The sequence below is a fragment of the Python bivittatus genome, unplaced genomic scaffold (assembly GCF_059951505.1).
Source record: "Python bivittatus isolate LINGU-HERP-01145 unplaced genomic scaffold, Pbiv_v1 ctg000570_np1212, whole genome shotgun sequence".
NCBI lineage: Eukaryota > Metazoa > Chordata > Lepidosauria > Squamata > Pythonidae > Python > Python bivittatus.
Window position 1 is genome coordinate 15820054 of NW_028277097.1, and position 26880 is coordinate 15846933.

General features: G+C 40.3%; 1 protein-coding gene across 5 annotated transcripts in view; it reads left to right on the forward strand.

Annotated features, from left to right (window-relative positions):
* DYM (dymeclin) overlaps positions 1–26880 on the forward strand; it is a 203318-nt gene that overhangs the window by 75000 nt on the left and 101438 nt on the right. For all 5 annotated transcript variants that reach the window (XM_088152700.1, XM_088152701.1, XM_088152699.1 and 2 more), the window contains 3 exons: positions 15318–15500; positions 17522–17700; positions 21700–21825. In XM_088152700.1, the coding sequence (XP_088008826.1) occupies positions 15318–15500; positions 17522–17700; positions 21700–21825 (488 nt within the window). The remainder of the gene's footprint in view (positions 1–15317; positions 15501–17521; positions 17701–21699; positions 21826–26880) is intronic.

The window sequence follows — 26880 nt, forward strand, 5'->3', positions numbered from 1 at the left end:
TTCTGTTTCCTCACACTCTCTGTTTAGGATTTAGCATGCTACCGTTTGGAGTGCACTCAAATGTGGGTAGTTACTGTCTTTTCAACTTATACTTGACTTATTTCAGGCAGCCGAAGTACCCACAGAGGTGCCTTATTGGAAGAATACAAGCTCTGTGGTCCCAACACAAACATTTAGATTTCATGACTGAATAAGAATGGCAGTCCCAATATGTTATTTGTAGGGTATTTATTCATGGGCTTCTTTTGATGATGTTTTTAAAAAGGCTGATGAGTTCCAACTTCTGCAGCTTTTAGAATAGCAACGCATTGCCTCTGCAGATCCCTCTTGTTAAAAACAAGTTTTGTTAAAGAGCATGAGAATAGCTCTGTGGAATCAGGGCAACTCCCATAGTGGTGTTTTTTGGGTGCTCATAAGCAGGAAATGGATATATACCTTCCTCCTGCCATTGGTCTTCTGAAACCGATAGAGGCATTCTGCCTGTCCTCCGTGAAAGTATCCATTTTTTTGAAAGCCATCCAAACTTGTAATGTGATCAAAAAGATCGAACCTGACAGTCTATCCGAATGTGATTGCTTTCGCTTCCTCTCTTTCCCCAGTTTTCTTCCTAATACAAAAGTACGATTGTCTTAAGCAAGTAGGCCAAACAGTATTTTGTAGGTTAGAATAGAAGTAATTACCGGTGCCAGAGGTGTTGAGAAAAAAATGGCACTTTCTCTAGAGAGAGAGTGAAAAGTTTTTCTATATAGTTCCCTTACATATCCTCTATATTTTTGCAGAATTCTTTGCATACTTTTAACAAATCTGTTTCACTGAATGTGTTCAAGTGGAGTATAGATAGCCATCTGGTGTAACTCCTGCCCTGGCGGGTTGAACTCTATCGTCTAAAGCAGTGTTTCTCAACCTTGGCAGCTGGAAGATGTGTGGACCTTGCTGGCTGGGGAATTCTGGGAGTTGAAGTCCACACATCTTCCAGCTGCCAAGGTTGAGAAACACTGGTCTAAAGGTCTCTTCTACTGTATGCTTGTATGATGTGATCTGGTGTCTTGCTTAAGTCCTCCTTGCTTGATCTCCAGCAACTGTTTCTATCTTATATGGCAATAGATGAAGGAACTCATTCATTTTTCTTCATAGTTATAATTTTAAGTTGTTTTTATTGGACTTGTCCTCGCATAGCAGCAGATTTGTGTCTGTTGTCCTACGTTTTGTAGCCAACTACAGCATTTATATAATTGCATTTAGTAAAGCAACTTTTTTTTTTAATCAGTGTAGTTCAGTTGCAGCCGTTGGACTAAAATGGTATATTCCTATTTTTTTTCTATATTCCCGTTTGATGTAAAGTTTTGTTTGCATAGCTGGGCTTGTACTATTAGTTTTATTCTTAATCCCTGTTGCCAGTATCCATTAGCATTATGTTTTGCCTTCTGAAAGTCACATGATCTTATGGAATATTTTCAGCAGTGCTTTGATTTGCCAGAACTTTGCATGACTGAAAATTAAAGAGCTGCGTTTATGGAATGTGTGATCTTTGGAAAGTTCCTCTGTTATGAGGACATCTTAAACTATAAATTAATGGATTTGAAATTCAGTGAAAATTAAATAGATTTTGGAATAAGCCTTTGCCAACTAATGCAGATGGAAGCTTTCAAAATGAAGCTTGCAGCTTGTGCTTGGCATGTAAAGATTGCAGTGATGATTTTCCTCTTACTTCATTCTAATGAGGGGAACAATGAAAAAGATAACTTTTTATGTTGTATTTTACATTTCTCCTTAGTAGCACACGTAGTACAAACCATAACTACTTCTGTAACATGTTTCTACACCTTCAGACAGTAACCTAGTTCCACCTCTGTTGACAAATGAGTGTTTCAGTTTCCAGATTGAGCATCAGGCTGTTTATAAGCAGGCATGCTTTTGTTACTAAGGCTCTGCAGAGCTAACAATTGATTGGAGTGACCTATAAAACCTGCAAATAATAAATAGAAGTCCTAAACCCATATAGAAAAGTCAGTTTTACTATTCTACTTCGATGTCAATAAATCCAAGAAGTACCATCCTACTTGTAAAATTCTTTCAGCCAAAGAACTCATTTGCGTTTTAATTGTATTTCTTGTATTGGCTTCCTACTGCTTAATTGCCAAGGTTATTCATGGTAAGATGAATAACAATGAACACAATATGAAATTGGAATAAAACAAAGTAAAGCCAAATGTTTATAGAAAAAGTTTTTAAAACAAAGTAGACACAGAGGACCCCCAGGCATTGTTGCAGAAGGAGTTAGTCTTGGCACGTGGAGTTGACTGGAGTAACAACTGGGCAGCTGAACTGATTTGCTTCTGAATGCGTATGCGTATATACGCATACACGGTATGTAAAATTTGTTTAACAGAGAAATGTAGTTGGCTGATTTTTTTTCTTAAAGGTTCTTCCTCTTGAGGTCATTAGTGTCTCAGAAGAGGTTCTCTTAAAAGGCAACATGCTTTAAAAAATGGCTAAAATGTCATCCTAATAAGAAAGCTGCTTATATCCTCCAACATTTAATGGTGTTTACATTATGAAGCTTGAAATTATGTGTTAAAAGTGACAGGACAAACCACTCCTTTCGGCAGATGTGATTATAGGAGCAAAAGGGATTGGCTCTGCAGAAGAGAGTGAGGGGGGGTGGGAAGCAGCTAGGAACAGAGTTGGCCGGTTAGCAAATATGTCCAGTCAGTCAGGAAGCAAGCATGCCAAGGCTCAGAAGCTGGAGCCTTGGTCTAGCCTTGCTGGTGCCACTGATGTGCAGGGGTCGGTCACAAGACCTCACTATCTTAACTCACCCTGTCAGCTCTCCGCTCGAGCTCTGGAAACAGCGTGCCAGAGGATGCATGATCCAGACAACTTGGCAGAGATACTGGCTTATCCGTTCTCTTGCATGACGTTAACTGAAACTGACAATAGTTATGTGCGCATAAGGAATAAATGTTGAGAGTGGAATGACACTGATTATTTTCTCCTACGAAATATGTAGAAATATTGTGGAAAAGCAAACTGTTTGCTCAAGAAGCCTTGACAGTATTCATTTAGGGAAATAGAAGTGACCTTCACACATTCTAAAAAGCACAGGTTTATGTGTGTGTGTCTGCGTGTGTGTTTAGATCAGCTCCTGCAATCTACTGGTTTTTAGTTGTGCCACACAAGTTGGGGAAGGCTGGTTTAAGCTTTCCAAGGGAAGACCCGAGGTGTTGGACAGGCCAGAAATATTTGATCATGGAGTTTTCTGGGTAACTTTGGGCTGCTCACAAAATTATTATGAGGATACAATGAGAGAGATCCTAATGCACAACTCCTTGAGCTTCTACAAGAAAGATGGGATATAAATGTAATAAATAAAAGCTTAGACTACTGCCAATTTGAAATTATGTTGTGTATCAGAATCCAAGATAGGTAGAGTATGGCTTAGATTAAGACAGATAATTTCCTTCCCTCCTGTGATGAGGAAATAGTTCTTATTTCTGCCTGTCTGACTTAGTGATGGTGAACCTTTTGGGAAATGCCTAATTTGACTCTGCTGGTGTGTCGCCACCACTCCCAAACAAAAAAGAAACAATTCTTTACATATTTATTTATTTTAAAAAAATAAAGTCCAATCATGTGTGGTGCTATGTATTATATGACAAAATGTCAGATAATTACAAAAATGAAATACGAGTAAAACAAACTCAGTTTCTTTGGTAACTCAGACAGGGAGAATAGTTGTTGTCAGGTATTGGTGAATGCTGGCGTGTCATCCAAAACGTCGTGGCATGTCACCTTTGACACGGGTGTTATAGGTTCACCATCACTGGTCTGACCCATGACAGTCCAGACCAGTTCTCCTTCATTCTGCCCATTTAACTGATAAAGTGAGCAGAAGTGAGGGACACGTCTTTCCTCCCACTGCATTCTAGTGGCTGGTGTGATGCCATATGTGGGATAAGAGTAGGTCTGGGAAATTCTGTTTTCTGGAGGGAAATTAAATCCATCATTCTTGGGAAAATTACATTCCTCAGATCTATTGAGAGAGGCAGACTCGGTTGAATTGGGTAAGAGAAAGTACGATTCTTTTTTATCTCAGATGCGGAAGTTATAGTGCTTCTCTATAGCTCTAGCTCAGTGCTTCTCTATAGCTCTAGCTCAGAAATGCAATTATTAGTGACTTCTCTCAATTGATAGCTTAATCGGGGCAATAAATCTTTGGGACATCATTGTGTGATACCATGCAATGGAACGGGTGCCTATGAATAGAACAGTCCAGAATGTTGCAAGAGTTTGGCTTTGTCACGTGAGATCTTATGCTATGGTGTTTTCATCCAAATCTCTTGAGACTTCAGGTAAGAACTCTGAGAACCTGAGAGATTTGGCAACTTCCTGAGGTTTTGGAAGGTTCCTGAAAATTTTCGAAATTTAATTGGGGGGTTCTGTGGATAGTTTCTAATAGATATTGTGCATGTTGTGGTGGGCATAGGTCCTGTTTGCTGACCCCATGGCCTAAGTTGAATCTGCTCTTTGTGTCTCATACCTGATTTAGTAGTCAGGTATGAGACACAAAGAGCAGATTTGCAGACAGTCATTGACTATCTGATTAAACAGCCCTTAGAAATGGCTGCCTTTCTGGCAGGTTTGCTCTTCCTCAGGGTTAGCTGGCTGCTAGTTCTAGTTGCCTAAGTAAACCTGTAGCCTTGGAGTTCAAAGATCTAGCCCTTGTTCTGTACAAAATCTTCCCTGGGAGGTGGCTGTCATTCTGGACAATTATTCTTTTTACTCCAAAAAGGCCCTTGGTGGTGTTTTTAGCATTCCGTACAATTCTCAGGTCACTGAGGTTTCTTGACAATATCCGTACTTCTGAAGCATTTTATCGTACCTTCCCTCTTCTGTTTCAGCTTTTCAGAGAATTCTTTATGCAGTTTCTTTCCATCTCTGTATATTTTCTGCTTACTGCAATGCTTTGCAGTTGTGCTTTTAGTATTTCAAGCAGCCTGTGTGAAGCTTAGAGACATCCTTATAAATAAAGATGATTCTAGAGGCTGTTGCTTTTCTTTGCAGCATGTCAATGTACTATTTTTTTCTAAAGTAGAACAACGCACATAAACTCACACAACTCAGATACAAGTTGGAGGAAATGCTTCAGAAATTATGCAAGCACAGCACCTCTCTGCTGTTTATTAAAGATTTTTTCCAGCCTCCACAGGAGCTTGAAAAAAAGGTGCTGTTGCCATAAAAGTTGCATTTCTTTTAATGAATGGATACCACATAGGTAGAAAAATGAGATGGGTAGCCTGGTGGATATCAGGGGAGGTGTGCAGCAGGAACGTTGCTTAATTCTGCTGTAACTGGCATGTCAGCACAAAACATAGTTTCAACCAAATTAGACTTCTAATGCTAGACATAATTCTTTAAGAATGCAATAAGCCAAATTTCAAAATCATGAAATTTTTCATTTACAAAGACATTTTCCTTTGGAAACTTCTTTGTAAATGTGGACAAGTCCCAGGATCACTTAAGGTCAATAAGAGTTTCCTCATTGGTACAAAAACAGTGATAAAACAAGTAGTTTTAAGACAGTGAGAGAAGCTTGCAGAAATGGCTGAGTACCACTTTCTCTCAAAAAAGAAAAAAAAACCCTCTTTGCTCTGCCTCCCTTTCCACCAGAGAATCACTGGACCTACCCAATGCCATCTCAGTCTCGGGTCTGGCATAGTCAAACTAAAATGCTGTTGCTATTTAAGGCTTGTATAAATACATTTAAATCTTGTCCTCTGCTTGAAAACTGTTCTTGTGCTAATATCTCAAAGCAAAGCCACTCTATGAGCATTCAAATATTTAAAACTGTCTTAATTTTGCCAGACTTCACGTCGCCTAGAAACGATCCTTTCCCAATTAGTTTTCTGCTGTCCTTTTTCTGTACTGCCAACTGGCGTTGGTCAATTATCTTCGTCAAATGCCCTGGTTTAAGCTTGCACGTTTACCATTGTACAGAGCTGTAAAAGCTGTTGCAAAATTTAGGACTTCTTTTGAAAAGAGTGCAGCGTTCCTGTTAGCCTTTGTAGCTTTATTATGTAATTCTTCAGTATCTCTACCAGAGTAACAAGAATTTTATATGCCTACATATTTATGAGGAAGAACTCACATATCATCCCACCTTGTAATTATGATGCCTAATTATGATGAGAAAGAGTTAAAAATTAGCTTCCTTGATATATCTATGTTCCTATTGGTTTCCTTGCCTAGGGAGTCCACGTGCCTCAAGCCATTGGACAAATTGGCTTAAATGAAGGCACAGTGTGTGCCCATGAATGCCTTTTCAGTCTCTCTGATCTTGGCAAAAATACTTGCCACCAAAAGGATCATAACCCGGAGGGGACCTTCAAGGACTGACATGGCCAGGAAACTTGTTGCCTGCTCCTTTTCTGACATCTTCCTGTCTCATTTCCTTCTCCTCCTCGAGTTCTTTCCAGGTCTTTGTACAGCGCCACTAATGGTCATGGTGCTGGGTATAGAATACAAGATAGGTCTCTCCCTCAAGGAATTTGGCAAATGTAAAATTTAGCATGAGAGAAAACGAAGAACGAAGTGGAGGCCAGAGCAAACAAGGAAAGAAAGGGCGAAGCTGCAGTTAGGCGTTAAAAGAAAATTGCTCCACCTGAAGGCTTTATTCAAATCTAAAAGACCCACAAAAATGACACTGTACAAAAATGTGCTTTAAAATCCTTAGTGGCCTTGTCTTTAAAACCAAGCCAAACCAAGCCTCTCCCCCCTTCCAATGTCTCAAAAATTTCTGCCCCCAAATCCTGCCTCCAGTTCCCTTTTCACAGGAGACAAATGATTCTGCCAAAGTGAAGGGAGGGATTTTTAGCACATTTTTAATCTCTTCCAGCATCCCGTTTCCCACAGTGGCCAGCCAGATGCTTCCATTTTCAAATGCAGTGGTTTGGCAAATGGGTCAGCTTTTGATACACAACTGTGGGCCAGCTTTGTATGCAGTGCAATTAAGCATTTCATGGTTATACATTTTCCAAAGAAGTCATCATTTATCATGTCTAATTCTAGCAGTCTCTAAAATATTGTTTTCAGCCATGAACATTTTAGATGTATTATAAAATTTGATCTCTAGTTGGAGTTGACCATCTATGGGTCCTGGGAATAAGGTGGTCAAAATTGACGTTTGCAGTAAGAGAGTGAAGGTAAGATAAGGATGTGTGTTCCGAATGATAAATTGTAGGACTTTTAATAGTTTACCCTAGGTTGGTCCAGTGTGTTTGTTGAAAATTCAGTTGGTTTGTTCTTGATTCAGGAAAATGTGCTACAGGTAGTCCTCGACTTACAATCACACTTGGGACTAGAATTTCCATCACTAAGTGATGCAGTCATAAAACAAGACATCACGTGACTGCATTGCTTAGCAACCACAATCCCGGCAGTCCTGCTTGCCATCATTAACTGAGAATCATGGGTCGTTAGCTGAGGACTCATCCCAATCCAAGCCATTCTGGGCTTGGTCCCTTCCAGCCACGAGCCTCAGTAAGGTAAAGGGCTGCCTCCAACTCTCCCCACCCGCCTGTCTCCCCCGCATCTCTGCCCTTTTGGCCACCTGCACCCTGCCTCACGAGAACATCCCGGGAAGCTGCAGCTGCCCCAGCCATAGTCACCCTCACCACCCTGCACTCTGAGACCCTTGCTGCCCTGCACTCTGCCATTCCAGCTGACTTTTGCGGTCTTGTTCCTGCTGCTGCTGAGGTATGCCTGGCCTGGCTGCTGGGCTTCACCTGTGGGGGGAAAAAACCCAAAAGTAGCCCTTGAGCTACAGCATGCCAAAACGCCCTTTTGCACCGCACTCCTGGGTGAGGCTGGGCTGGGCTTTTGCTTCACACTGCAAAAAAACAAAAGCCAAAAGACCAGACCAGACCACGAGCATGGCACAAAGAAATGTTTTGGCGTGCTGTGACTTAAGGGCTGCTTTTGGCTTTTATTTTTGCAGTGAGGCGGGGGGCAAAAGGGCATAGATGGGGGGTAGATAGGTACCTTGTGGTCGTAAGTGTGGGAGGGCTGCCAAGCGCCCAAATTTTGATCAAGTGACTGCAGGGGTACTACAGCAGCCATAACTTTGGGCATCGGTCGTAAGTCAGTTTTTTTCAGCGTGTTCATAACTTTGAATGATTACTGAATGAATGGTCATAAATCAAGGACGATCTGTACCTTTGGAGGGGGTGAAGCAACGTGCGCATGCATCTGCTGTCCAGAACCAGCCTCTTCATCTCGGCCATACTATGCAGGGCAGCCAGAAGGGCAGAGATGCAGGGAGGAGGGTGGGGGGAGTCGAAGTGGAGCAGTTCACACAGGGCAGGTGAATGTGACTGCAGGCTGCTGCAACAGTTGTAAATGCAGGCTGGTCACCAAGTGCCCAAATTTTGATCACATGATCGCAGGGATGCTGCGATGTCGTAAGTATGAGGACTGGTCATAAGTCCATTTTTTCAGCTATGTAATTTCGAACGGTTGCTGAACGAATGGTTGTAAGTCAAGGACTACCTGTATATCCTTTAAAAACCACACAGATTCTAGCATGTGCATTTTTGCAGAATCAATCAGATTCTTATAGGAGCTTCTAGACTGGACATTAGCAGCAGCCTGAACTGAGGGAATAGATGGAGAATAAGAACACCTCTTTAGCTTTCTTCATGCAGGATTTATATTTTGAAGGGTAATTAATTGATTACTGACTGGCTGGCTGGGGAATTCTGGGAGTTGAAGTCCACGCATCTTGAATTTACCAGGTTTGAAAAATAGTGATCTAAATGGACACGTAGTTTCAGTAGAAATACATTTTAAAAATATGTTGCCATGCTTGTAAATTCAGTGCTTGCATCTCTGTTGTCTGTGTAATTAATAATGCTGTGCCTATGGATGCATGATGAGTCCATTTTAGGATAGCATATTTATCCTCGGATGTTGGATTCGGTTTTTCATCTCCCAAGCATGAGCTCATTTCCACCCATTTCCATGGCAGTCTCCTCCTCCGCTGCGTTTACATGAAACGCTATCATACATACTTCTCATGTGTGCATTTTGTATGCACTTTTTCCGACATGCACTTTTCACAGATTTCTTGTAATACAGTCTTGGAGAGGGGTACAAGCTGCTGTGCAAAGGGTTTGATTTCTTTTCCATTCCTCAAAGCCTTTTGCCTTTCATAAAATACGGCTTGCTTTTCTGCACGTAAGGAAAAGGACATGAAATTGATAAGCTGAGCAGGATGTTTAATACACCACGAAGACCTGACTAAAGGCCTGTGTAACAACAGTGTGCATTGGCTTCTGATAGGATGTGGTGACCCGGCTTTACAATCGGCAGGGTAATCACAGCATCCAGGGAGTTGCTTTATGTTCATCCCTTGCCTTATAACTGGAAAGTAATACAGTATTTGGTGCACCTCTTTCTTCGTTTCCAGATTTGCAGTTTGGAATTGAGAGTCTTAATTTAAGGGAGGCAGTGCTGAGCTTGTAGCTGTGCTATATAATGAACACAGTCACATAACGCAGCCTTTTCTGGGCTATATTAGGGTAATTTCGAAGACTGTTTGCATGTTTTTCTGTGAACAGAACTAGCGTGTCATGGAGAAGGATAGTTTCCTATAAGCGAAAACATGCAGACCAGTTATTCTTCCTAAATAATCTTTCTTTCGTTCCATAGCTATAGATATGCTATTCCATACAGTTACAACTGCAAATTAAAAAGTAAAAAATAATTAATATATTAAATTTAAAGCGCAAATGCAAAATGTAAAAGTTACCAAGACAGAGCGAGGTGCTTGAAAAAAACTTGTGTTGCTTATTGTAAGTCAATAGATATATTTTTGAGAATCCCAGACATACCTCAGTATGTTTCATACAGTCTGCTATAGTCACTTAGTTTTCTTGTTCCCGCTGTGATTGGTTAAGAACTAAACAGATTTATTTTTTGATTGGTATCCTACCCTTTTAAGGAGAGTGGGACAGCATGCATGGGAAGTACTGCAACAGAATTGGTATAATTACTAAAAATGTCATACCACATTTATGTCCTCTAAGGAAATATATTCTCTCTTTATCTATTCAGTCACATCTGACTTTTAGAGGGTTTACAGGTTAGCTCTTTCCATTCTCTCTGAACATTTACAACTTCATTCAATGTTTCTCAGTTTAAACCAGCATCTTGCCTGATGGTGCCTATCTAGCATGTTCTTTACAAGCCTCATTTTCCTGCACTTCCAGTCATTTCTAGCATAATTGATTTTAAAGGCATGACACAACCAAAATAAGACAAATTTAGTTTGGGAACCTTTGCTTCCAGTGATATTTCTGGCTTGATGCTGCATGCAGTCTCTTTGCTCGTTATTTTTGCTGTCGAAGGTTTCCACAGTAGCCATCTCCAAACCCATAATTTGAAGGAGTCCAGTTTTCTTCTATCTCCTTTTTTTGTCCATGCTCTGTGATTGACGTTTTAATCAACACCTGGAAGAGAGGCTGCTTAGGCAAGCTAGCTCTTCCTATTTACTCTTGCCAGCTGTGAGATAACAAACTTCCAGCTCTAACCCCAATTCGATAATCATTTCCCTCCTTTGCCTTAGCAGCCTTCCAATACCTGCATGACATTTAATCCTCATTAATATGTAACCCTCCTTTGCTGGTACAACTCTGGGGATGGAGGGGGAAAGAGAGGTTGAAGGGCTGTAAAACTTCCCCAATGAAAGCAACTCCTTGGGAATCAAATTCCGGAGACCTTCCTTGTCGCTCAGGCTTCTGATTGGGGAAGGATCTCTGGAACTGTAAATAATTAATGGGGACAATTTTAATAAACATGATCCTGTTTATTTCAGTCCTGGCATCTCCTTTAATGTACTCCTGCTTCGTCCTGCAAATTCTAAATTAACTGGCAATACAAGAATTTCTGGAAACAGTCCAGCTTTTACAACTGTAGGTAGTTTTAGGAAAAACAATAGCATTTATTCTTCTGCACTTATGTCTTGCTTTTTCAGATCTTCTCCATTCTAGTCATGGAGAATGCCATGCATTCAAGTAATATTCTATATTTAATTTGGGGGCCAGTGTCTTCTGTTTGGTCAGTTTTGGAACTGAGTCTCCCCCCCCCCCAAAAAAAAGTCCTGGACTGATTCAGTTCCTTTGATGTTGATTTTTTTCACAATGTCACCAATTTCCAGCTGTTGTCATTATTTTAGTCGTCTTGATATTTATGTGCAATCCAGTTTTTTCACTTACTAACTTGACTTTAAGGGTAAGTTGTCTTATATTCTCCGCATTTTCTGCCAGTACAGTGATGTTGTATGCATGTCTTAGACTGTTAATGTTTCTGCTGCCAATTTTTATTTCTATTTGTCTAAGTTGAGGCTCCTCAAAACTGCCTTTGTATATAGATTGAATATTAGTGGCAATGGAATACAAACCTGTCACACACTTTTTCAGTCTTCAGCTACTGTGTGTCTCCACAAGTTGTTTTGACAGTGGCTGCTTGGTTGTTGTACAGTAATTTTATTAATTTTAATTAAGTGTTCTGGAATGCCCATTTTTTCAAGCATTTCCATAATTTTTCATTTTCAGTGCAATCAAATGCTTTCCTACAGTTGATGAAACATAAATGTGCATCTTTGTAAAGAGTACTGAAGATGAACTTGATGGAAATATGCAGAAGTTGTGGTCTAGGGAAAAGAGGCTAAATCGTTTTTTAAGTCCAGGATGTCCAGACAACATTTGGAAGTGGCTCAGACAGATACTCCTTAATTCACTGAATTATAACAAGGAGGAAGAGCTACAAAACAATCAGACTTGCAAAATTCTGTTGTTATAGCCAATATCAATAAAAGTAGTTTTAGCCTTCTTGTGGAGTTAATTTCATGGTCTGGTGTACCTAGTGGGACCGACAGTTCTTTTGAAATTTGCGAGCTGTTCCATAATCCAGTAAACATTTACAGTGTGGTCTTAAGTGCCTCTTCCTCTTCGAAAACCAGCCTATATCCCAGGCAGTTCTGTTTCTGTGATTGAACCCAATCATTGTGTGATTTTCAAGAAAGTTTTGCTAGGGCTATTACATGCTAGCAGACGCACTTTGTCATTGGAATGAACACCAACATTTTCCATTCTTTCAGACATTCATTAATGACTCATATTCTTGGACATACAGTAAGTTTGTAATTGCTGCTTTTGGTACTTTAAGCAATTCTGATAGAATATCATTGGTTCCAGTAACTTTTCTTTTTGGCAGCTGTTTCACCCTGTTATCTTGTCTTCCAATATATTTGGCTCTGCTACAGATATCTGTTTGTTACGTGGTTGAAGAACTTTACTATTCATATACAATTCTTCAGTGTATTACTTCCAACTGTTTTTGTTCTGTTTCTGATCATTCAGTTCTTTCCCATCTCTGCCCCTTATTTTTCTTTTGTCTGCAGTGATATTTTTGCAGCTGAGTTTTCTTTATCAGGACAAAAAGATTTTAGTATGTCCTTTTTGGTTTCTTCCCTCCATTTCTTCGTAATGCTCATTCCAGTAATTCTCGTCTTTTCTAGCTTTACTTGAAATTCCACGTTTAGCACTTTGCTTCATCTTGGTTACTTATGGCTTTAGTTTTCTTATTTGTTTAGCAATTTGGATGGTTTCTTCTAACCATTTGGCTGTCTTCACTTTTTTTTTTTTAATGGGACATCTTCACAGCTGGTTCAGTGGTACAGGTAGTCCTCGAGTTATGTCCATTCATTCAGCAACCATACAAAGTTACGACATTGCTGAAAAAATGGACTTATAACCAGTCGTCCCACAATTGTCGCAGCGTCCCTGCAGTCATGTGATCAAAATTCAGGCGCTTGGTGACCGGCCTCCCTTTACAACCATTGCAGTGGCCTGCAGCCCTGCGTGAACTGTCTCCACTTCAACTCCCCCCACCCACATATCTCTCCCCATCTCTGCCCTTTTGGCTGCCCTGCACAGCATAGCCAAGATGAAGAGGCCAGTTCTGGGTAGCAGATGCGTGTGCGTGTCACTTCAGTCCCTTGACACCTCCTTCTTCCCTATCACGGCCCATGGCGCTTGCACGGCAGAGAGCCACACCTCTTTCTGCTCCCAGATCCGCAGGGGGTGGACTAGCCCTGAACAGGGAGCTCTCCTGAACAGGCCGCCCTTTGGGCTTCCTTGTTTGTAGAGCCACGAAGAGGGTAGAGAAGGGCCAGGCGAGGGAGGGTGGTTGGATCCTGGCGCCAATTCCACATCCAGCCTGATGTTGGGCTCCTCCCGCTCTGGCTGGCTGGGGGAGCGGGGAGAGAGCGGCCGAGAAATGGCTCTTCTCCTGGCTGGTGCCCGACAGTTACTCCAAGGACAGCCCTGTTGGTTGGACTCTTCCCACCTCTTCCGCTAAAAGGATTTCTAAGCAGCTGGGGGGGGGGCGGTCGTGGAATACAGTAGCCTCTGCATCTCAGCCAGGCTGTGCACGACGGCCAGAAGGGCAGGGGGGGGGGAGATAGACAGGGGGGGGGAACTGAAGCAGGGGCAGTTTGCACAGGGCGGAAGTGTGAAGTCTTCGCCTAACAACCGTGTGGTCCTTGCTTAACAACTGCAACTGGGACTGCCAAATGGACTTGCCACAATTTGTATCAAGTAGAGGTTTAATAGAAATAACCGTTTTTCCATTGTTGGCTGCATAAGATGTAATTAATTTGGTTGCAGCACAATCCATTTGTTTATGTCCATGTGTACAAGAGGCTGTTGGGTTAAATAAATCAGATTTTGATGGTCCTCAGCTGTTTTTCTTGACAGAACTGCACAAAGTGGTCACCTGCTTAGTTTCTTTCTCCCAAGCCAAGTGTGCCAACAATTTCTGCTTCTTTGTCTCCAATTTTAGAGTTGAAATCTCCCATTATGTATACTAGATCTCTTTAGCATTTGGTATAGTGCTTCTTTAACGTCAGCATAGAACTGTTCTATTTTGTCTTCAGATGCATCTGTTGTTGGTGCATGAATTTGGAAAATTGTGGCCTTCGGAGGTTCAGTTTGGATTCAAATAGGCATTATTCTGTCATTTACTACTCAGAAACTTTAAACTGATTTGGTAATTTTTTTATTCTTATCTGTGTTACTCCATTTCTTCTGATGTTGTTATTCCCAGAATACTGTACTGTAAATGCATCTGAGTGAAATTAGTTGCTTCCAGTCCAATTGATCTCACTAATCCTGAGAATGCCTATCTTGGTCTTTGTCCTTTCTTTCTTGATGATAACCAGCTTCCCATGGTTCATGCTTCATACATTCCACGTGCCAGTCTTGTTCATTTTCTTCCAGCGCACGTGATTTCTTTTGTCATAGACTTCATCAACATTCTGGCACCCCAAAGGGATTTCCCCTTCTGCATCATCATTTCTAGGCTCCTCCTAGCACATCGTTGCTCATCCCCAGTAGCATCTGTGATACCTTCTAGCCTGGGGGTCCTGCTTTCTGATACCACCTTTGAGCTTTTCTTCAACAACCTTTCCATAAAGTTTTGGTGATAATATTGCAGTAGGTCACCAGGAGAAAAGGAAATATTATTCTAACATATATGGAAAGAGCATATATATTAGAAATACCTTGTAAAGTCATCTGAATAGAGGAACACGTATTGACTTAGAACCAGTAGCATTGACGTATACACTGGGGTGACTAAGTCCTATCATACAGACTAATTTTAATGTAACTCATGCTTCTAGATTTGCTCAGATAGCCACTATGTAGTTAAAAAGTGTCATGCTGGCACAGCTTTACTTCTAGCTGTTGAATCCATGGGTATCCAGATGTATTGTTCTATCATAAGATAATTTGTAAGGGATCTTTTCTTCATCCATTTTAACAGGTATAGTATCCCCACCTAATACTGTGACTTGCTTGTGGTTATAGGTTGCATGCCTATTTAATTACTTACTTAACATGCAATTACATATGCTCTTAATGTTCAGATGAATTCCATGTTGGCTCTTGGTTATTACTGATCAGGCAGCTCAGTTGTATTGGGATGAGGTATGTCTGGTCTCAACTTGCGTAGAACAAGTTTTCTTTGAGTTGAGCTTCATTCCTGGTGACTACTGTACTTGGACCCATCCATGTAATTTTATTGGCAATAATACCAAAGAGGTTTGCCACTGGCTTCTTTCAGGAAGTTTTTTTTTTTTTTAACTTTACCAGTTCTTAATTTTTACAAAATTACATGGAAGCTCAGAATGTAGTTCAAGTGTTAAACTAAATTGATTTCAGAAGTCTAAAGCAGATATTTTTCTCTTCATTTAGCTGGCCTGTGGACAGTCTTTACACTAGGAGGTGTGGGAAGCAAGCGAGCTCCTCATCAGGAAGAGTCATCACCTCTTGCTAATCAAAGTCTACTGCTGCTGCTTGTGTTAGTAAATCTGACTGATGCTCCAGATACACCCAACCCTTATAAACAATCTGTTGTGTCCTTCAGGAACACACAAGGTATGTATCTGTTTAAAAGTGCCAATTTCCTGGAAATTTTCTGGAAAGAAATTGGATTGAACCAAGGAGCCAGATATACAATACAGACTTGACTATGGGTTTATTGGCAAAGTATGAATTATTGAAGGGTGAATCTATGTTAAAATACTCCTGTCTCCTGACTTCTGCCAATTTGAGCTAAATTATGACTTGATTGAAGGAAAGCATCACAAAACGTAGGAGTCCAGGGCTATTCTGACTTCTTCACTGAACTATTATTTTTGGCTGGTTGTATGTAAGGAATTAAGGTGTCTGTCTGCTCTGGAAGAGTTGCTCTCTGTCTTATGCAGCAGGTATATCTGGGGATGATCTGGATCCTCATTCATCAATGGAGGCTCAAGTTGCCTCCGTAGCTAGGAGTGTCACTTGCCAGCTATGATTGTTTCTATACTCTGTCACAGTGATTCATACATTGCTGACCTGGAGTTTGGAGTATTCCCATGTGCTATATGTAGGGCTACCTCTGATGCAGAAGCTGCAACTAGTAAAAAATGCTGTGGTGGTTGCAGAACAGGATAGTCCACCATGAATTCACAGCACTCATTTGAAGGAGCTGCATTTGCTGCCTATATGTGATGAAGCAAAATCCAAGATTCTTGTACTGACACCACCACCTGGTGTGGCTTTTTACCTGGATACCTGATAGATAGCAGTTAACAGAGGGGATACACTCTTGAAATATCACATTTGCCAGTTATTAGCTACATGTCAACCCAAGAGGAAGTTTTGATACAGTTGTCACTATCCAGTCATTATTGCACAAAGCCTTTTAGCATCAATTCAAGACCTATTTGTTGATGTTGTCATGGTTCTGTTTGATGGTTCTAATAGCTGTAATTTTGCCCAGTTTACTGCAGTGCACTTTAAGATTACTTTTGAAGAAAAGAAGGCTATTTTTTTTTAATTAAGTCACATTGTGGGGATAATTGTGGCAGAAGTCATATATTGGAAATGTACTTATAGAGTTGCACTTATATGTTGAATTTAAAGATAATGATTTAGAAGCATGCTGCATACATTCTGGAGACACTCACTGAATTATGTGAACGTGACTTCTCTTGTGGCAAACAGGTCAAGGACTGTATGTTGTAAATAAAGCACATGGTCTTCAAACTTAAACCTTGCTTGTAAGATAAATGAAGAGTGAACATACCCTGGGAAGAATTGGTGGCTTGGAAAAGACTCTTAAGACTTCCCCCACATATTGATTTTCCTCCTAAATTCCCATCCCCTTTTAGATTTTTTTTCTCTATCTGGATATCAAAATGGGAATTAAGCTCTGCTGGTGGGAAATGGTTGAACAGGAGGCAATGCAGGGGAGACTCATTGGTTGCAGGAATTTCCCCTCTCTCTCTCACTTTTATTTCTCCTATCAGCGCTCTTTCTGTCTGTGCATTCATCTTGGTTTAGTAAATAAGAGAGTTGAGTATATATCCTTGGTGAGATAACATGTAGTTCTTCCATGGCCTGAATCAGACCATTCGTCTTTCTAATCACAAGCTGCCTTCTCTAGCTTGGATCAGCTGTTCCAGCCAGTCAGCATTATCAGTTCTACTCCTTGATAGCCTTTAACCAAACATAACAGAAACTGAGTCTGTGCAACCCTACTTCATGTAAAATCTCATTGGGCAAATCACAGTTCTTTATCATTTAGAAGGTTATAGAATCGTTTCAATGAAAACAGATTAGATTCGGTATTCTAAATCATTCTTCAACTCTGTTGACATAAGGTGATTTGTAACCACATCAGTACCTCCTTTGAAAACAGAGCCAATAAATAATAAATAACTCCCTAAATTAGCGGTGATGGGTAGAGCCTCTGAAAAGGGCAAGGCTGAAACCTCTTGGTCTGCAGATCGAAGGCTACTGAATCACACCATGAAGGCTAACTTTACTGTATTGGACCAGATGATAAGAAAAATAGAAAATCAGTGAAACAGATTCTATTTACGCTATGTTTGATGTTATTTGTTTCCTTCCAGATAGCACAGCTTTGTCTTCACCAAATCCTCATGCTTTCCAGATCAATTTTAATAGTTTATACACCACATTATGTGAACAACAGAACTCTGACCATGCAACCCTCCTCTTGTATACTCTTCTGCATCAGAACAGCAATGTTCGAACATACATGTTGGCCCGAACAGATATGGAAAACCTGGTAAATATTTTGTTCTGTGTGCGACTAATCTAGTACAAAAATTTAACAGAAAGTCTTACTTGTGAAATGTTGGTTCTTGAATTGCTGAGAGAACTATACATTAGAGAGGAGCCACTTCTCTGAACTTAAGGCAAATAAAGTGGTTACAGCTATTATAATGGTAGCAGCTCATGGATTTTAGGGTAGGTGAAGATTTTTTGATGGTGGGTATGTCCAATGGTTAAGGAGTTTGGGTTTTGATTGGGGAGATCCAGACTGAGGTCCACTCTCATCCATAGAACCCCGCTTGGTAACTTTGGGTCACCTACCTCACAAGTTCGCTCTTGTATGGCTACAGTGAATGGAGATCCCCATGTAAACCATCTTGAGCTCTTGGAAGAAATATGGGATATAAATCTAGCAAATAACTCTCATGATCTACTCTTTCTGTACAATTTTATTCTGCACGTTTTTGAACATACTCTTAAAACCATTGCTCTTCCCTCCTTTTGGGGGAAGGAATATACACAAAGGTGCATGCACAGCATCAACTCATATATTAGTTGATGGGAAATTTCAGGCAGGAGCAGACTCCTGAATTATATCTCACTAATAAATAATAACTATACCTTGCTACTTCAGTAATTATAGCTACAAGAGTATGAGTGTCAGGTTCAGCCCAAGAATCACAGTCCAGAAATCAGCTCAGCTTCTTTATTAGCTTGCACCTGAGAGACAGAATCTCGCCAGACTAACTCTAATCCCCCAACGACAGCAACTATAACCATTATGTCCTTAGGGAGGGGCCAGTCTCTTCCTCTTGACTTTCACACAGTCCAGCTGGGGGCTGAGGAGATGCTCTCCTTGGAATGTCTCTCCCCACTCCCTGTAACCTTGAAGCTCCATTCCAGAATCCTCCCCGCTTATGCTTTCCATCACGGTGAGTAGTATCCTGATGGTCTTGTTTTCAGTAAATAGAATAATCCAGGGGTTCTCAGAGTTCCTAGCGGTAGGGAGGATCTTGAACATATTGGAAGGAGTATCACAGTCTTATTTTTAAAACTAATTTATAAGGCTACCCAACTCGCTGTGATTCTGGGTTAAAGCAGAACCCAATGCACTAATACAGATAAAAGATGGCTATAACCAGAGAAAGTTAAACAAGCTTGCACAGGGTAAAACAGGAAGCGGAGCCCTGAATGATTATGGGGAGATGGCTTAAGTTGTGGGTCTAGCCATCTGCCAAAAACTTCCACCAATCATAGTTTATGTATTAATTTTAGTCACAATCTCATTTATCGTTTTACAGGACACAGTCTCAGAAAGTTTGAGAACCCCTGGGCTTACCTGCGGCTAATATAAAAACAAAATAAATTAGGTTACATGTTTGAAGGGCAGCAAATAATTTAAAGATTTAATAAAGCAGTATGTTTATTCAATTTATAAGGCCTCCCAACTCCATCATGGCTCTGGGCAACATACAGTATTAAAGCAAAGCACAAGACAAGACAAGACGTAAAGAAATGTCTAGAGAAAAATAATACATACTGTAGTAAACAGTCTATGAGGCTGAAAGGTCAGTACTCAAAAAGCATTTCAGTTATAGGAAAAAAGTAGGTAGGCCCAAATGGATTCCATAGTTACTACTCCCCAGGAGTAACCAAATCACATCTCCCTGTAGCCTTCTAAAAGCACTTAGCAAAAAGGTCCCTTCACAACAACCTGTAAGAGACAGAAGTTACTGCTGCCCACCCAACCTTGGTATACTGAATACTATGTGGAGTTGGTTCTGGAGACTGGGTGCATTTAAAAAAGAACAAACTGGGTGTTCGTGGAAGAAAGTTTAGCCTTTAATCTTGCTTGCAGTCTCTTTTCGTGTTTAGATTACAATAGGAAAAAAAAAAACCCTGCCTGCCCCCAAATAGGTTACATGTCAGTGTAGCCACAGAATTCAGGATATCAGGGGTTTGCCTATTTGATGTAGAACCTCATAATGACTTCCCCCCTTACCAGTGAAAAGCAGCTTGTCAAAGAAAAAAATATATTGTGAGGTCAGCAGTATTCTTTCCAGAGAAAGCTAACATACCCAATAACGTAAACCTAAGTTATCAACTTTCCTTTTTGCCCCTCCTCCCACCACTACTCATTTATATATTTGCTCCACGATTTTAAACAGAAAAATGATTCAAACCCACCCCCACCCCTGTATTTTTTTTGATAATCCCCCTTCCTGTTAAGCGTCCTTGATAAAATGTGCTGTGTTATTTCCTGGCTTCTGAGGTATGTTTTTTATTTTGCCAGTTTGGCTTTTTCTGGCTTACTTTTTAAAAATAATTGCAAATGTAGGTTCATTACAGGTAGTCCTCATTTAGGAACCACAATTGGAACTGGCAACTTGGTTGTTCAGTGAAGCGGTAGCTGAGTGAAACCACAACTGTGCTTACAATCTTTATTCAGCTTTCCTTTGCTTTACAGACCTGTGAAGGTCGTAAATGTGAAGGTTGGTCATAAAGTTACTTTTTCATCACCATTGTAACTGTGAATAGTTGCTGTACAAGGCAGTCGCTAAACAAGGATTACCTGTATGTCCTTTGCAGAGCTACACTTTGGTGTTGCTCAGGTTTCTCCTGAACTTTATTTTGAATGGAACAATCCTTATCTATTCTTCGCTATCATCCTTTCCATTTAACTTCCAAAGAAATATATCAAAGAAAAATTATTATTTCCACTCTTCCTTACATATACATGGAGTGAGCAAGTTCCTCTATAACCCAACTCTATAACTGTCATAATTAGGGGACAACAATCTGCTCAAAAAGAGAATAAAGAAGGAATGGTGCTTGCAAGTTGGCTGATAGTGTTATAAATTGTAAGGTTGTAGGTACCACTATTTTCCTAGTCAGACCAGGGGATCTAACAAACAAGAAGGTGAAAAACCCTCATGGCAATGGTTTTGTTCCCCACAATAAAAACAACAGAAGTTACTTTAATTGCTTAATCAGAAATCCATTGAGAATTGTCTTTGAAGAACACCATTCAGTAGTTTCTAGCCTAAGAAAGATAGGCTGAAAAGAAAATATGACCAAATATAATGCAGTATAATACAATAGAATACAAACTTTATTGTACTGAGTCAGCACTATTTTCATAAAATATCCATTATTCATAAAAAGTATCCCAGTTTTTCCAAGCAGTAAGACTTTGTTGTTGATAAGGATGACAAAGGATGGATGAAGTACCATTATGATTATCACCATTGATACTAAGATTGAATGACCTAAGGCCAAAAAGAATACCATACACATCCAAACATGTGGTCTGGTACTTTGTTTAGCCATTCTTTATACTTAGAAATAATTTCAAGGAAACAAAAAAAAAAAAAAATCAGGGTACTGGTTTTCAATAGCAGTATATTCTCTTAGTTATATTAGTTATATTGTATTTAAAGTTTCACCAGCATTGTTGTTAATAGGTTAGGTTTTCAACCTTTTGCTTCTCATGGCACATATCTCATAGGTGGGACTTTTAGGTCGCAAAACCAGAAGTCCTGTGATGTCACAGGTTGCTGAGGCTTGGGAGGAGAAATGGAGGCACTCCACCGCAGTCACGTCATGGAGTGAGGGGTCTGGCTGATGTGCCACACCTGTTGACCTTTTGCGGCACATCAGTGTGTTTGAAAACTGGTGTTCTAAGTAATAATACTGGTGAAACATTAAATTTTATGCATCCTGATAGACAAACATATTAGTAAATTGAGATTTAGATATTTAGAGAGTTATGCTCCTTAGAAGCACTACAGAATTTTTTATTACTAGGAACTGAATTACAGATTTCCACCTTGGTTTACCTTGGTTTGAATTTTTTTTCTGGCAGTTGAAAAAATAGTTTGTCCTTTGTCAGTTGATGTTTTGTGTATATATGTATTTTTAGGTAAAATCAGGAGGACACTAAAGCCTACATTTTTGTTCTGGGCATCCTAATATTATTTTACATACGTCTCTAATTTTTTTTCTCCTCAAGGTTCTGCCAATTCTTGAGATTCTTTATCATGTTGAAGAAAGGAATTCACATCATGTTTATATGGCACTGATAATTTTGTTAATCCTTACTGAAGATGATGGCTTCAATCAATCAATTCATGAAGTTGTAAGTTATGTGTTTTCAGAAGAAATGTATGATAAATTGATCACAAAATAATCAGCAAATGTCCATCTTAATGAAGATGAATGTAATTTTTTATCCCATGTGCGTGAGAAGGATGTCTATTTTCTCAATACAGCTATTTTTTTATGAATTCTCCTTTACGTTTGCTTCTTGTAGCTTTTGTTCCAAATACTTTGCAGGATGTATCAGTTACTTTTAAGCAACATTAATTAAATAAATATTGAAAGTAAAGAAATTTTGCAAGCTTTTGCCCAACCCTGCATTATGACTGCAATTGTAAATGCGATGATACTGAGTTAATTGTTCCACTGAAAAATTAGTCATGACCAGCTTAAATTCTTTTGATTTCAAAGGAAACTTTGTACCATGTGAGATGTGAGACCAGCCTTTTATCTTTGGTTTCCTGAAAACCTTGTTGAGGTAGAATCAGAGAGCACTAATCCTCTTTTTACATACCGTATTGCATTTTATTTTGAAATAAAACTGAAAATGTAGACAACACCATCGAAATAACATCAGTGGATAATTACTCAAGGAAAAAAGCAGAAATTAATAGCCCTAATTCAGAGCAACTATAAAAAACCTTACTGATTGTAAAACCTTTGGATTTTTGGAACTTAATGTTATAGTCCTTATATGTTCCAGCCATATCTTCTGCCTTTATTGTTTAATGGAATAATTGATCCGGCAACACGAGTCTATGTTACACTTTGCTTAGGTGCTCCTTATTGTGGGAATGAGTAGAAAATGATCAGAAGTTTCAATATTCTATCTGTTTTAAAGGAGGGATAAAGAATAAATACTGCAGAGGATGAGTGGAAGAATACTGGGATGAAAGTTGCTATATGTATGTAAGCTCCTTGTTTTGTATCCCTTTTTGGAAAGGCTAGGAATGAGTGAAGCCTCTCCAAAAGCTGCTTTGTTTATTTTAAGCAGCTTTGCAAGGAATCAGCTTTTGCCCTGTGGTCGAAGATAGAAAAAATAAAAATAATCCATTATTCAGGTTGGATTTTCCATCCTCTTGTTAGACAAACTCCTATTTTGTTGCCTGTTCAGAGTCCTTGAGCGTATTTTCCTCTTGTGGCTTTACACCCCCCCCCATTTATTGATTGATAGTTTAGATTAATTTTAATACCATTTTACAAATCACTGATTATAGGGGCTCTTACTTCAGCTCCCTCAAGGAAGCTACAGAAGCTTTCTTATCTGCTCAAAAGATTCTTGTTAGAAATAAAATGTGACTTAGGGTTCTTTGGAGAGAAGATTTGAAAATGCAAGTTCTTCCTGTCAGTGGCTGCACACAAGCAACGCTCCATGCCTTTTATTTTATTTTATTTTATTTTATTTTATTTTATTTTATTTTTTACTTACTTACTTACTTACTTACTTACTTACTTACTTACCGGGGCTGATAGGCTGCTCCCGTGTAAACCGATGCTGAGCACCCCACACCTCCAAATCCACTATGCAAATTAAAAACATAGAAATACAACATAGATGGAACGAAAAGAACCAAATCTAGCACCAAGGCAAGCCAACAAGAATTAGCATAACTCTCTTCTCCAGGAAGGAGTGGCTCACAAAATCTCCTGGAAGAGCCAGATCTCTGTGGCTTCCAAAATCCTAGCACTGTTGGCTTGAGTCTTACTTTATTAATATTGGGAATGATCAATGTTATTTAAAATATAGTAGAGCATAATTTTCCTTGGGGAGGGTTTCTTTGTTACAATTCTCATCCTAGAAGTGGGTCTCTGCATATATTAATTTCCTTTAAGCAGGAGTCAAATTAGTAGGAGGAAATAATTTGAATCGGGTGAGTTGATTCTCTATTCTCCTGTATGAATCCAGTAGTTAAAGGTACTTTAGCAAATAATACTTGCCGTGTAAAAATAACACTGTATCTTTAAAAGCACACTGAAGGTCTGAGATGAACATAACATAAATATCCTATGTTCCATAAGATCATTAACTCTTCCTCTTTTGCTTACCTTTCCAGAATCACGTTAACTACCGTAAGTTGCAGAGAAAATGAAATATTTCGAGGGAAGGGAGGAGTATGTTACAGAAATTATGTGTGAGCAGAAGGTAGCTCATCGTGCACTGGTGATTCATTAGTCTAGTGTCTGGCGTTCTTGAAAACATTGAGAGCAGCACATTTCTAATGTTCATCTGTTAAGCAGGAGTGCACAGTCAGGATGGATTAACAAGAGTTAGTCAAATGTTTAGTTAAACACATATGAGAGTTTAACTGTTGAGAGTTCCTGTTTATATCCTCTTGCTCAATGAATGTAAAATCTGTTGGTGAATTACAGTCTTACAGTAAATGAAAGTAAGCCATGCAAGAGTGAACTCAGCTTTTCCTTTACTGCAATTTTCCTGTAACTCTTGCACATGAAGTAAATATGTACTGGTTATATATCTTCAGAGCTGTTTGTTATCACGGTGTGTTTGTGAATGTGGAATTAACCTGTATCATGGGGAATGAGAGAGGATTGGTGGAGTCTACTAGGAAGGGCTGGGACATCAGAAAAATTGAAGCCCCCACAGAAAGGGGGCTGAGATCCAAGTCTGCTGATTTGTATGGTAGACTCTCAGGTCCCCAAGAAGTTGCAAGGAGGCCTGGAGACCTGGCAGAAATTGCCAAACAGTCAGTTCCAAGATGCAATGGAGGAAGGATAGTGAGCGGAGGGAAATGAGCATGTATGAGTTGATCAGAACTAGTTAAAAAGGACTATGGGGAGTATAATGAGCTAGGCAAGCTGGATATTATGGGATTCAGAGCAATGTGAATGGGAAAGAAACATGTCAGGGAAGAGGAGGAGGAGGAGAATGAGAATGATGATAGGAGGTCAAGGATATATCAGCATCCACGACATCAATGTAGTACCAGAGGACAGTTTGTTTACTGGTGGAAACAGTGACGAGCAAGCCTGTTGTAGGAGCAGTTTTTGTTTGTCTATTTAATTATTTTGATGATAGGAAATCTTGATACAGGGATGCAGTTATTCTGGCAGCCCAGACATTTTTGTAGGTGTGAAGGCCACCAAGAAACAGGCAGGTTGAGTTTCTGGGAGGACTAAGCTGCTGGACCTGGGCCTTTGGCAATTGACAAGAACAGCTGGGAGAGTCCTGGTTTTAGGTTTCCTACAGTAGTCATGGGTCCTGTTGGTAAGCTGAGGTAGCTGCATAGGTGGGGTTCTGGCTGGACTTTTGCTATCAGGAAGAAGATCCTCAGTTGGGGAGACATCACTAAACATCTTGGGAGATCCAGTTGAAAGAGGGATTGAGCTAAATGAGGTCACCCAGAGTGAGAAAATGGAAAAGAAGATGAAATTCTTCCACTTCTGTGCTTAGTGAGAGGATGGGAAAGAATGGTGGAAAATAGGAGAAGTGGAGGAAAGTATGTAAGAAGTGGGTTGGGCTATTTAGAGTGACTTTGCCAGATTACCAGCCTGCTTGAATATTTTTGTAAAGTAAATGTGGGATGGATAAGGGAAAGTGGTTTATCCATAGGGGACATGACTCCTTTGGCTACCCTGGAAGAAATGGGGAGAGAGTCCTGCCAGTAATGTTTTGTTGGTGATGAATAGAGGAAGACGTGACTGAAGGCATTGGGTGTATGGTCTAGAGTACTACCAGACCAACTGTGTTTGGTTCAAGTGACAGGATGGTTTGAGGTCTTGGTCATGAATGACTGAGTGGACCTCAGGTGTATTGCCAAAACCTGGTTGGGTGAGGATAGCAGTGTCACTTTCTTGGAGATCTGGCCTCCTGGGATTGAAGTCCTGTATCAGCTGCAGTGCTAAGGCAGAGGGAAAGGTAGTCATGATCCTCCAGGACAACTTGGTGGGTCCCTGCTCCAGGGCAGTAGATTGTGCTTGTATGTTGTGTTGCTCAGAAGGGACAGGCTATGTATCTTGCTCCTGTACTGCCCACCTTGATGCATGGCAGAACCTTTTCCTGAGCTTTTGGAGTTTGTTTTGGAGCTCCTCCAAAACAGGGATGTGCCATGCTTGCAGGGGTGGGAGATGAGGGTCCAGGAAGGCCCAGAAGTTTGTGGCCTCCATGACAAGCATCGACTTACCCAGATATGCTTGGGCTTGACCCAGCAACTTCAACTTGCTCATGAACTTACCTGGTGGCTGCTAGAATGAGGTCCTCTTTCTCTCTCCTGACTACTTCTCCAACGGGCTCAGGCCTGACTTACACAGGTGATCATACATTAGATCGGGTCTTTATCTTGGAGCACTTGGTATATAATCTGAAGCTAGAAGACAATGTTGGTGATTCCTGCACTGCAGTTGCATTATTCTCTAGTTTACATGAAGCTTAGTGCCACTTCAGACTTCTGTAGGGTGGAAGGATTCATTAAGGCAGTCTATTCCAGGTGCCTAATAGATCCATATGGATTCTGTTCACATACACATGGGAATGTTTCCAGCAGTCTGCTAGGCAGTTCCATAGAGTGCCTAGTGGACTTAATGGAATATGAAAATGTTCAGAGCTCTTGACAGGGTTGCTCCTGAGCAGCCCCTCCCTATTTACAGATTCTAGGGGCTCTATTTTACGAAGGAGCTGAGAGATGACACAGCAGAAGAGACACTACGCAGGAAGAACAGGAGTAAAATTGACCAAATATGGACATGAGCTCATGTTCAAGCCTAAAGAGTGGCATTAAGGATGACTGTACACTCACATTATTGTGTCAGCAGACAATATCCCAGCAGCCCTGTTTTTGGTGACTGACACTTTCTTGGGGGATGTGGAACAGCAAAAACTTCCTTTGGGCTGCTGCGAGTTATTTGTGCAACATTTCATTAGTAAAATCACTCCACTTTGCTCGGGTCTGGATTCTGCGTGGTTAGGATCAGAGGCAATGACTGGGGTAACATCTTGCTATGTTACTGGGGTTCTTTCTATATTTTGGATTGCAAGGAAGTGGATAAGGTGCTTGATGGTATGAGATCTGACACAAGTGGCCTAGAACCCATGCTCCCCCAGCTTCTTCAGGAAGTTGGTGGGGCCATGATTAACTGG